We start from the raw sequence: 12500 nt of genomic DNA, 5'->3' as shown, positions 1-12500 counted from the left end.
TTTGGGAAATCTCAAATTTCAGCGTGATGTTGGCCTTCTGCCGCAAATGCGATCCTAAATCTCTTGAATATCTCCTTTAGAAATATTTTCGGTTGACCACTGGCTATTTCCAATACCATTTTACGCGATTCGATAGAAAATCGACACTGAAAGGTTTCCTCCAGTAACCGAATCTGGAAAGCCTCTTTTGCAGGCCATCGTACTCCAGCGGCGTCCCAAATATCCATCACCTTCGATCAATTACACCAGCAGTGTGCATTGTTTGAAGTGTCAAGATTCAGAGACTTTATTAGCAATTCAGTTTGTATTTGGTTTCCATGGTGACACACTGTGAGCAGTTGTATGAAAACATAATTAATTCTTCTTTCTTAATCAGTAATTGTTATTGACCTTTGAATTGCCTTAATTACTTCGAGCAAACAAATTTCCACGTTTTGACGGTGTTTAAATAACTCTTCTTTCCCCAAAAATTGGTGACGTGAAAACTAAGCTCTTAGTGACCTTTGGGCTAGATTTGAAAACGCATTTCTCTTTTCTAAAACAACACACACAAAACAAAACACCATGTAAAACCAAATGTATCTTACCGCCATTGTCGTTTGGAGTTTGAGATTCTCCAAGAACTGGTGTTTTCTCTCTAGAACTCTCTGTTGTCGTTGGGCCTCCTGGTGAAACGCCGTTCCAGACATGTTAAAGCTAAAATAACGGTGTGTGTTTTCACAACGAGAGTAAATTAAACTGAAGAGCTCTGGTGGTAATCCTTTTATGGTCAATGGATTGCTAAATGCCGACTACACACGTGACGTCCACATCTTGAAAATACTCTGATTGTCTTTTATTGTCTCCTTGCATATGATGTTGACCGCTTGGGAGGTAATCCCCACATCGAACTTTGTCTTAATATTAATTGAAATTTTCTTTTCTATTGTTAACAGACATAATCTGTCGATAAGAGTAAAGCGAAAGCCAAGTTAAAGAAATCTTGTGATCGATTTAATATGCTTTTCTTTGTGATTCAAGAGGAGCAAAAAAAAACTTTTTCAACTCATTGCACGAATCTCCTCCTGTTTCTTCTAGTCGCACCGCGTTTTTCAAGAAAATTCGAGTCATCCGAAGGAAACTCAACATAAATAATTGTCGCAGACATAAAATTCTCGACTTCGTGATTGGAATGTGTAAGTGCTATTTGTTAGACACAAAGACTTGTTTGTGCATCCTGCTAAGAGCTTTATCGCACTCTATAGAATCAAATAAGAATTTGTAATCAAGTGATTACATTTAAGCCCCAAAGACAGACTTTAAAGCTGTTTTATTAGGCGCCGTTAGGTATTGATTGGCTTGCTCTTGGTAACTCTCGGGGGAATTAAATGAGGCAGTGAAAAACCTGAAAACACAAAGCTTTTTTTTTTCGTCTCGTTTGCGCTGAAGACGTTTATATGTTTAAGACGAGAAGTCGAGTTTAAAATGCCTACCTGTATGCACATCGCCTATCATAACGAGGCAAAGAGAAGGCAGCGAGTTTTGGATAAAAAACGCGAAGCTCTTCAACGATTGGTCATCCAGCAGGTAAGAAATCGAGTTCGATTCTACATAATTCACTCAGCTGACCAAACCAAGTGACAACAGTAGCATGTGGACGGCTGGTGCATGCAGCGTTATACGTACTGCAATTGGCCTCCAAATCACCTCCATTTCAATGAATTTAAGTCGCAAAAAGACGGTGTGGATTCTGGTAGCCGCAAAAGATGCTCGACTTAAAAGTCAACAAAGACAGTTTTTATTGCAATGAAATGGAAAATCAGAAACCCATGGAAAACTTATCACGGGTAGTTACCTGCAAACATTAAAAATTTCCTCAGGCTAATAAAATTTCTTTTTGTAGTAGCCATAGATGTGGCCAGTGACCTATTTTCCAACGTCCCGATAACTTTTCGGGCCCGAAAAGTCATTTACGAATCTGCCTTTCGCTTGTTTTCTTATGCTGGTCTTTTAACATGTTTTCAAGATAACAAAAAGCAAAACCATAGTGAAGTTTGCTGACTTAAATCTCTCCGTTGTTAAGATATAGAGGGAATTGTTACTCATGAATAGGGGAAAGTTTCGGGACTTTCGAGAAACGGACCCGAACGAAACTAAGGTCTGTCAGAAGAGTGATAAGCACACCTAGACACGATTAAAAACAATCGATGTTATTCTAAGGTCTCTGTCTTTTGCCATATTTAGTCTGCAACAACTTTTAAGTTGTTTTCTTTTCCCCATATTTAATTTCTGGTATGATAATAACATTTTCTTGACATTTTGCAACAAATCAGCATTTTGGTTGCTAAGGAGAACGCTTTTGTCTGCTCTCAGCGTCCACTTGCGCGTGCAGTAGCAACACAGCTGTGGTCGAAGTTAATGTTGCATAAAATTTTAATAGGAAATATAAACTATCATTTGACAGACCTTTTTTTTTTACATTTAACGAATTATAGAAAACACTACAATCTCATTTTGTTCGTGATAGAATCGAGAAGTGCATTGTGTTACCGGCTAGATCCCACCTCTCCTTTCGAGTGTCCCTAGCTACACTAATTCATGACGTAAACAGAGACACCTAATTCGAAGATTTTCGCAGGTTGACGTTGACTTGTTTACATTGACCTACGAAAAGTAAAAAAAAAATTAGCATTCAAAATAATTCGCTACAAAATCGATGATCATAAACCCTTGTTGGGAAAGAAATGGCAGAAGCTTATCACAACGAGGCTTTGCGGAAACAAGGGATTATCGATAAAAAGACCGCTGCTATAGCAAGGATGAAATTTGGAAAGGTGAGATTATTTGGCTTCAATCGCGTACCGAAAGATTTGTAGCGAAATAGATATCTTATGATAACGGCCTTTCGAATGCATTTCGCACAATAAGACAAAGGCATATATATTTAACAACTATTCACCGAAGTGGAAGTGGATAGTGGTGGATATTTACCGTATACCGAGCGGCGTTAGTATATACTAAAACAGTAAAAAAAATGCAACACAAAAAGATGATTTTAACTCATTTTACTCGGAGGGGAATGGCACTAAAAAGGATTCTAAGATGAGTAGCCAATCAAAGCGCTCCTTCAACGCTCTCCACTGTTTCAGAAAAAGAGTCTTTTCACGTGAGGTCACGGCGGTCATGTTGGTGTCCCAAAACAAAGGAACGGCGGCCATGTTGTTGTCCCCAACTAATCCCCCGGGAATTGAGCTCTACTATCATGAAAAGTCTTTTGTTTCGGTGGAAAAAACAAGGTTACTCATGATCATGTGAGTGAAAACACTCTATACTAAATACATATATGTAGTGCATGTAGCTGAAGGAATTAATAGTTAATTAGTTAGTAATCTTGTATATTTAAACTGCAGTTTTGTATTTACCGTCACTTCTGAAAATTTATGCAGAAGCAAGCATACGAAACGTCAAGTAAAAGATAATTTTAAAAAAGGATGCGTTTATATCTGATGTCTGTCACCGCTGTTTGTGTGTTATTTATGATTATGATCATGTGAGTGAAAACACTCTATAATAAATACATATGAAAACTAGGGTAAGCTTAGTTATACTGGGTTTGGGCCAATGCCCTCCTGTATCCAGTGCTGTTCCAAAAAAAGTTAAATACGGACAAAAAGGGTCAGGCATTGTTTGAAGAAAGTGGGGATGAATGTCACGCCTTACAAGCAAACAATTGCGTGACCGAGGCCAAGTTGTAAAGGGAAAACCCTCACAACCCACAGTGCCTTGCGCTAAAAGGCTATCGTTCCATAGATACCGATGATGGCAACAAATCGATCCTTCTGGCAGCCATTTTTAGTTTAAGAAATAGCTTTCAAAAGTCGAAGGATAAGGTTGCATTTATTGATCGGGGATACAAAATGGCAACAGCTTACCACATGGAAGCTTTAAGGCGGCAAAGAATCATCGAACGAAAGCAAGCCGCACTGGCACGGATCGCGATAATACAGGTCAGAATTTTTTGCGGAAATTTTTAGAAGTTGCTCGTCTGTATATTTGAGACTCGGTGTTTGTAAGCAAGGATCTTGGCTGTATTTAAGACTTTCCATTGATAAAACGAAGCCCACAAACTACGTTGAGACTTTAACCCGAGTACTAGCGTTAGAAACGCTTCGATGTCACAAGTGCGTAAGTAATTTAGGCAGTCAGCTGCGCGTGTGGCAGCGCGTGTGGGGAAGGAATATTACGTTAAGTTTCCCCGGTGAACAAAAAACACACAGGCAAGTACCACAAACAGAGTCTGTATTGTCATAGCAGGAAGCAGTTCAAAGCACTGGAAACTATTTTGCTGTTTTGTGTCAAGACTAAGGTGAACTTTTGTTGGATATGAAAACAGCAACATTTCCTTTGTTTGCATATAAATTCCACATTTTAATCAATCAATCAATCAAGTAACTAGGGCGTTTTTGCCAGAAAAATCAGTACTTTTTCTCCGCGGTTGAACCAAAATAACCGAGTGACTGTAGCTGTAGGGATGATTATGGAAGTCACTTTGCTGGTCTTCATTCCCGCTTCGATTCATTCCCACCTCAATTTCCGGGGGTATGCAAATAAGTGGTGGGGAGGGAAATAGGGGTTTGGCAGTTAAGCTGTAGGGTACGGTAAGTCATAGTTCTATTTTTGTGTGCAAGTTTTTTTTTTTTTTTTTTTTGGGGGGGGGGGGGGGAAGGGAGGGGGGCAGGGAATATAAAACTGAGAAACATTCTTAATTCTTAAACCAGACCCCTGGCCTTACCTTTGGAGATTTTGTTTTGGATTTTATTTACAAGAGTCTCTTAGTGAGGCCCTCCCAGGGAGGAGGGGTGGGAGGGAGTTCTTGTTCCCTTTTTAAAATTTGCTTTTGTTGCCTTGTTCCCAAAATTACTTCCAAACTTGTTCTTAGCTTTTTTATCACTAAAAATGGTTTATGTTCCCTTGTTACCTAAGATATTTTGTCTTTGTTCCTCTGTTCCCCAGTTCAAATTATACTTGTTCCCTTCTTCCTCAAACCCCCTGGGAGGGCCTCCTTAGAGTGCGTGCATAGCAGTCAAGGAAGCAACATACATACACACAAAATAGAGATAAGCTTGTCACGGTACCGGTAAAGGTGTGCTCATTGAGATCAGCTAAAATCTCCTACTAAATTTTCTCAATTTTTTCTCGTTATCACAGAAGCTTCCCAATATGTCAAAAACCTAGGCATTTGTGTCTGAGCCTTTAACATGAATGTCTATGTTTGTTTTTTTACTCTTCAGCAACTCGAAGAGGAAAAGAAGCGAGCTGATCAGGAGAAACTCAAACTGGAAAAGGTTGAGAAAGAAAAAGAGCGAGCGCGAACAAGAGAAGAATACATAAGAAGCATGGGTCGTTCCGGGAGAGCAGGAGTTGTGAATTCCCACTATGTTAATATGATTCCTGAGCAAAAAATGAAGATTTCACAGAGAGATTTACGCCACCAGGAAAAGATTTTACGAGACAATTGTCTTGTGATGGGACATGTAAACGACAAGTTTATAGCGTGATCTTTTCTTAAAATGACAATATGGTTTTTAATATATTTCATCATTTACCACAAGAAGCCTTTTTCACTGTGTGTAGTGAAATTCTAAGGTGTTGTATCGCACTCGTAGGATGCTCATTTTAGCATGAGTTTATCCGCCTGGTTCTTTTCATTAGTATTTGTCATACCAGCACGATTTCATCTCTATAGTTTGACCAGATTGAAAAAAAGTTATTTGGCATAAAGTTGTATCATTATGTGCTGTACATTTCTCATTCTGGTCCTAGGTATGGCTAAACTATAGCTATTTGTGTATGGTGGCCGTGTTCGGCCCTGAATTCTGTAATTTCACCCCAAGTATAAAGGTTGGGATAATGTTAGTTTAGTGACATGGTTTCTGACTGCAGTAAATCAAAGGTGAAAGGACACCAATGCATGCACTTAACAGTGCTTGTGCTCATGTTGTGTGAAATTTACAATAAATGCAGAAGTGAATTACAAGTTGTCAGCCAGTTACCCTTGTCAATATCAGTAAACCCTTATTATAATTTTAAGAGGCTCAAGTTCTCTATTTTTTTTTTAATGTGGGTTATATTCATTTCATTTAAGCGTGAAATCATCAGGCCTGTTTCCAGAGATTGAACCTTTGGTGATTTTGTTTTAAAAGAGGATTTTTGCAGAGAATATCTGGCTCAAATAAGTCAATCCAGATTTTGGATAAGGATACAGTCCCTTGAAATCCAGAGTCCACAATGGTCGCCAAAACCCTTGGGACACCTTCAATAATGCGTGTGAAAATCCCTTCAATTAAAGGTGTACCATTACATTATTTTTATAATAATTACTACAAAAATATTAAGGGTACACCTTTAATTGAAGGTCCTGATAGCGGCCTCTCAAGTGCCCTCCACCGATCCAAGGAATTTTGAAACCAATTGCAGATTTTCAAAATGTTTCCAGGTTTCAAAGGATTCACGAAAGAGAGCAAGATTCTGAAGACCTTAACCTTGCTTATTTTATGTAATGTTTTGCAGAGAAAGTTTAAGAAATCTACCAAAAATCGTGGCGTGTGCACAGCCATCGTTTTTGCTAATGAACCATTTTGTTTTTGGACGTGTTTTGGTAGCGTGATGACGAGAGAGAGCTTCAACATAAGTCTACGCGTACTGCCACATCATCAACGCTAAATCCTAAAACCTCTTTCATCCAAATAGCTCGCCTCAGTAGGTCTTCACTGTCCGGTCGTGGCATCATCGACTCCGGGCGTTCACACTCAGGTAAAAATTTGACTACTGTCCCAACCTTTCTCGAAACAGCTGTATATAATGATGAGATAGTGCTGCTTTTGTAAATGGTGAGACCGTAAACTTTTGAACCCCCTTTCTGGCAAGTCTTCATTGTCGTGAAAAGTGGTGTCTTCAGCCTTTTGTCTTTTTGCATTTCTGGTGAAATTTGCCATTCCATCTTTTAGTATTTGTGGTGAATATCCGTCGTTCTTTACATGTTTCTTTCCATTTTACGTTTTGGGTTTTGGGCTGATGCTGCACGCATTCAGCCAGGAGATTATTATTCCGCCTTTCCGGCAGGACAAAATACTGCGTTGGCAGGATTTTCACAAAACTGAGTATAAAGTTTGAACCACAATGCCACTCCTCGATTTTTTACGGCTGTTCTTAGCAAATGCTTGAAGGCTCTGTCAAAAAGTGCGTTGTTGAGGTCATTTTGAAGCTCTTCCGTTTGTGTTTCAGAGGACATAATCGTTCTGCAGTGGTTTCTATACACACTGAAGGAGGGAGGCACAGCCGCAGCGTTGTCTTTTCAAAACACATTTCTGGCACTTTTGATATATTTTTCATTGAATCACTCTACTATGAGAATGTTTGCGTGTCGCGTATCACCTGTAAACTTTCAGCTAGGCACTTTCCTCACGTGCGTTCGGTTCCACATGTACTATCGAGTTTTATAATAAACTCAATGCTGCACGCATTTCGATTGGTTCTCACCTATGATCTGTCAGAGGAGAGACCCATGGATGACGTCATGTTTAAACAAACTGTATCATACTGAAAACAATAGATTCCACGTTGCCGTGCGTGCGTTTGACAGAACTTCCCGTCCGAATGTTGTAAGAACATCACTGACACACTCGGCGCCACTTTTTTGTTCTTACCACATTTTGATGTCATCTGTGATCTATTACTGAACAGACGCACGGCAACGTGGAATGAAAGAAACTCTACCAACTGAGCTATGAAGCCAACAGATGCTCAGAGCAGGTCATAGATTGGATTCTTTAACCCGCGCTTCAAAGATGTACATATCTATCATTCATCGAGTCCTTTCACGGGGACAAATGAGGCCAACAAATTGACCTACACCCTCATACTTCTCCCATATGTGTGGCTTCATAGCTCAGTTGGTAGGTTGGACTTTCGAAAAGTCCTTTCACGCCTCACTCACCAAAACATTTTATCCTGGGATTCTCGTGAACCTACCAATAGACCTGCTTCAAGTCGACCTGGAACCCCGTGGAAGCCGTTTGGAGGAGATGATTGCTTAAATTGTCCAAACATTACTGAGTGCGAGGATCACTTCACATGACTTCAATCTTTCATGGAATCTGTTTGTTAAAGTGCTACTGTGATCAAATTTTTATCCCTTGAATTTTTAGGTTTATCACACAGAGTACCATGAAACTTTAAAGACGCTGTTTACCGTTTGGAAATATCTGCATTGGTTCCGGAGATATTTAAGTTTGAAAAATGTGTAAAATATGCAAATGAGAAGGCTACCAACGTCATTCACCCAACCCAATAGAACATCAAGAATATAAATAGAGCTATCTTGGTCAATTTGCAACAGAGACCATTGAAACTTGGTGAGCTAATAGTTCTGAAGGCAACACACCTACGAATGTAAATAAATTGGTTCCCATGGCAACTCACTCTTTTCCAGTCCCCTCCAACCTGATTTCAATATTTTGGTGATCTCAGGCTAGAAAAACATTTACCAAGGCCACAAACTCGACCTAACATCTTTATATGCTGGCAGCATCATGCAGATGAGGCACCATTTGCAAATATCAAAACAGAACGCCAAAGGTGGCCTGCAAAGCCTTTAATGTCAGGGAGGTCTGGAACCCAGTATGTTGCCATGGTAACAAAAATGGTATGCTCATATTGTGGAACACATCTACTAGAATCTTACTGCAAAGAACCAAGTATTTCTGATACAAATTGGCTGAGATATCTATCCCTCATCATACTTGATCAAAATTTGGTTGGGTTTATGATCTCATCACTTGGTAATTTGCATATTAAAAAAACTTGAATATCTCCAGAACAAAAAGAGATATTTGAAAATGGTAAACAGCATTCTTCTTCTCGTACAGACTACATGTTTATGTGCCAAAATGGCTTAGATAGGGAAGATGCAAATTTCGTTATAGTAGCACTTTAAATAGTTGCACGCGGGAGATCGCTAAGCACGAAAGAAACTGGACCCTACGCAAACCTCTTACGTGTAACTTTTACTCGAGAGTACACCCTGAACCCGCCTACAACCAAAACATCTTCTGACATCCTTTGTCATCTTTGAATGCCTCTCGCTCATTAACTCGTCGAACTGGTTTTCACTTGGCAAAATGCTTGATGTGCTTAGCCAGTTCAGGAATATTCTTTCCTTTTTATCAAAAATGCTTTTATAAAGATCTTCAGTCATCATGTCACACCTAGGTTACTGTAGTTCCGTCTGGAATCATAGATTGGAGAGGTTGCATGCACGAGAGGGCACTAAGATACGTTGTTAATGATTTCTCCAGTGATTTTAACACTTTGTCCAACACGATATGTTATTCGTTAGCAAGTAGACGCATTCAGGATATGCTTATCATTACTTTCAAAGCCCTCTCTAACAGGGGTGTTGATATGTTATAGTAAATGGTTATTTGAGTTAAGGGAGAATAAAAACAACTCTTAGGGGTGTAAACAAATTGGTTTTACCAAGAGTCAAAACCACTTGGTATGGTTTAAATTCTACAGCGTATATAGCCGCTATAAAGGCATGGAACTCTTTATCAGTTGGTTGATGTTAGAATATTGACTACAATCAGAAGCACTCATGTATTCATTGGGCCCAGCTACACTTCACTTCACCCCTTAAAGACTAACTACTTTTTGATGTATAACTTAATTTAGGTTTTATTAATAATTTTCGTGAGACTTTGTAAAATTCTAGGTCTGTCTATATTTTCATTTATTTATTTTCTCGGTTTATTAGCATATCAATGCTACAGGCCTAACAAGTCTCAATTTCACCCGAGGGTAAATAAAGTTTATTTCTCTTCCTCCCTCTCTGTCTCACTTAGCTTGCAAATCGCTTTGCGGCTGGTTCGGCTAAAATACCCGCTAAAGGGGTAAACATGATCATGATTTTTTTTTTTTCATGAAGCTGGGAAGAAATTTCAGCATTTTCGGCGGTAGACTGGTCAGTCATAATTGTATGTTTGACGAAAAAGCATTATTTTCCCAGCCGTACGAGTCAGTGTTTTCGCCATAACCATTCACCTATGGGCAAATACTCACCCGATACCAAAACATGCGGGCTTCCTAAATTTTTCGTTTTCCTCAGCCCAATTCAGACAGGAATCTCAGTTTTCGAACTACAAACAGTTTTTTCGTTATTTTAGTACGAAAACTAAGACCCGGTGTTCTTAGGTCTTAGATCTCGTAACTCCTATCGCAATAAAGCTAATCTGTCTTGACATGACTCCCTTCTAGCTTCTGCCGTATTCGTTGCTCTTGAGACTATTATATCCGACAAAAGCACTTCAGTATTTCGGTGAGACTGAAGCCTTGGAAATCCGGAAGCCAGTTGTGGCTCATCCAAAGTTGCTGTCGCGATTTTTACGCCTTTTCCTTTAAAGTTTTCGGTTTCCCTTTTAAAAGTAAGGTTTTTGACAGCCGGGATTTAAAAAGCAAGCGGTCGTGAAGTCCCAAGGGCTTCGATCTTTTTGGGATGCAAATTGCTGGAGTACATTGTTGAGTACATTTTGCCAAACATTTCAGTGAGACGAAAACAACCGGACGAGGGGTCAAATCATGGCTGAAAAAACGAGATCTGAAACAAAGTACAAGCACGAAGAGCACGATACAGACGAGGAATATGATGGACTTGACTCAATAACCATTGTGTATGATGGTAAAAAGCACACGTTAAAGTTTCCGCAAAACGCAGACGCAAAAGGCATTTGCCAGTGCATTAAAAGTGCAACTGGTGTTAAAGGTTCATTTTATGTTCACTTTGGAGATCCGTCGAACAATTATTTACACTGCTCAAGTGTCACCAGAGCAAATCTCGCCAAACTTGCGGGCAAAGCTGTTGAAGTCAGAGGTGGAAATGGTAAGGTTTGTTTGGTTTTGTAAAGGTGTTCAAATGCTGCATTCTTTAAAACTGGGTCTGTGTTGGTTTTAATTAACTCGCTCTCGGCTTTTGATAATCCCGAGCAACAATTAATTTGATGGTTTTGTTGACAAGAACTATGCTAATAAATGTTTACAAAAGAAGCACTTTGAGAGGGCAAATAATTTTAAGGCCGGCATAAAATAGAAATAAGGAGTTTGGGTAAACTACGTGCACGTCAATTAGAAGTTATTTGTAATTAGCACTAAAGGGTCGAGCAAGTTAAAAAAAGTAAAATATTATACTCTCGAATAAGTATCACACATGGTCATTTCTCGATTTAAATATTTCTTCCCTATTCCTTTTAATTTATTTCTTATTAAATTTATCGACGTTTTCTTGTCATCACATTGCTGCGACGGCCAGAATGTTGTCTCTATTTAGTGACTGTCATTACAAATTTTCTGTTTTTTTTCCTTTTTTTGCAATTAAATTCCTGCAATTTTCTGTTTTCTTTTTCTATTTTTGCAATGAAGTTCCTTTAATTCTATGATTCCCTGCTGATAGTTGACGCTTTCATTTAGCCAATTCCATATTATTGTCTGGATGTTGTATTCGTGATCTGTCAAGATAAGTGTACCACGTGGCCATTTTAATTTTCTTGTTCTTATTCAAAAATTTTATGACAAATTTCTAAATACCATTCGCAATTCTTGCGATCATTTCTCCTTTTCGGGATTATTTCGTAAGCTTTAATTGAGAAATTCCGTCATCCGTTTCTGTATTTTGCAATTATTTTGCCTCGGTTCCATGTTCAATTCCTGCATTCTATTTTTTGCATTCTGTAATTTTTTTGCCTCGGTTCCATGGTAGATTATAACTCTTATATTATGATTTTCAACGTTGAATGTTCTTTTGAAGTCTTAAAGCAGTCATGTCATTGCGTCGTTATCGGGATTTCTTCGTCTTCCTATCATTGTCATCTTTGTTTCGTGTTCTGCATTTTGCAAGTTTGTTACCTCGATCCCATGACATTTTGCCTCTCAACACTATGAGCTCTAGTGCCAGGTGGGACGAGGTTGCTCGAGAGAAGGCTCAACCTGACATCACGTGATCATAGAAAAGGCGGCCATTTTTGAAACAGAAATCGACCGAAAATGAATTTGGAGGAAATCATTGTAGAGGAGTTCACACGAGACCTCTTAAAAAAAAACTTATCCTACAAGGATAAATGTGAAAGACTTCCAGCACTCTATCCAGGTAGGTTTGGGGCAATTAGCTAGAGTTGTAACAGCATTTTATTCAGGTCTTGATTTAGCAATCGGAACCATGGAAGGTTATGTTTGCGTTAAATCTTTGTATCGATTAATTGTTTTTCCTTCGAAATTGATTGTTTGTCCTTCAAAATCCACGGAAATGAGGTCCGCCATCCTCTGTTTTAATTGAATCCCTCAGTTGACTTGCCTATTAGTCACGTGACATTTTCCCGACCTTCGGAGACGAGATTGACATGGAATTGAGGCAACATAATTACAAAAGGCAGAATAAGAAAAACTGAAATCAACGAAATGGAGATGGCATTTAA

The 12500-nt window shown here is 39.0% G+C and overlaps 3 protein-coding genes and 1 long non-coding RNA gene across 6 annotated transcripts in view; 2 read left to right on the top strand and 2 right to left on the bottom strand.

The window, feature by feature from the left end:
* Nucleotides 1-754, bottom strand: part of LOC138015806 (uncharacterized) — a 1407-nt gene extending 653 nt beyond the window's left edge. Inside the window, exon 1 of the mRNA XM_068862916.1 lies at nucleotides 588-754. Within this exon, the coding sequence (XP_068719017.1) occupies nucleotides 588-689 (102 nt within the window). The 5' untranslated portion in view covers nucleotides 690-754. The remainder of the gene's footprint in view (nucleotides 1-587) is intronic.
* Nucleotides 755-1340: 586 nt separating this feature from the next.
* On the top strand, nucleotides 1341-6016 carry LOC138015342 (capping protein inhibiting regulator of actin dynamics-like). Of its 3 annotated transcripts, none has more exons than XM_068862341.1 (2): nucleotides 1341-1566; nucleotides 5271-6016. In XM_068862341.1, the coding sequence occupies exons 1-2, from the start codon at nucleotides 1465-1467 to the stop codon at nucleotides 5535-5537; spliced, it is 369 nt and encodes a 122-aa protein (XP_068718442.1). In that variant the 5' UTR covers nucleotides 1341-1464; the 3' UTR covers nucleotides 5538-6016. The 3 variants fall into 3 exon arrangements, with proteins under 3 accessions (XP_068718442.1, XP_068718444.1, XP_068718443.1); XM_068862343.1 differs by lacking the exon at nucleotides 1341-1566 and adding an exon at nucleotides 2623-2813; XM_068862342.1 differs by lacking the exon at nucleotides 1341-1566 and adding an exon at nucleotides 3754-3986.
* The window catches only part of LOC138015343 (uncharacterized), a 16037-nt gene continuing 5110 nt past the window's right edge, over nucleotides 1574-12500 (bottom strand). Inside the window, exon 3 of the long non-coding RNA XR_011125538.1 lies at nucleotides 1574-2643. This is a non-coding gene — a long non-coding RNA (uncharacterized lncRNA). The remainder of the gene's footprint in view (nucleotides 2644-12500) is intronic.
* LOC138015341 (uncharacterized) overlaps nucleotides 10009-12500 on the top strand; it is a 3737-nt gene continuing 1245 nt past the window's right edge. The window contains exon 1 of the mRNA XM_068862340.1: nucleotides 10009-10915. Within this exon, the coding sequence (XP_068718441.1) occupies nucleotides 10615-10915 (301 nt within the window). The 5' untranslated portion in view covers nucleotides 10009-10614. The remainder of the gene's footprint in view (nucleotides 10916-12500) is intronic.

Source organism: Montipora capricornis, chromosome 9 (genome assembly GCF_036669925.1).
Source record: "Montipora capricornis isolate CH-2021 chromosome 9, ASM3666992v2, whole genome shotgun sequence".
NCBI lineage: Eukaryota > Metazoa > Cnidaria > Anthozoa > Scleractinia > Acroporidae > Montipora > Montipora capricornis.
Note: the sequence above shows the minus strand (reverse complement) of the source record. Positions and strands in the feature narration are given on the sequence as shown.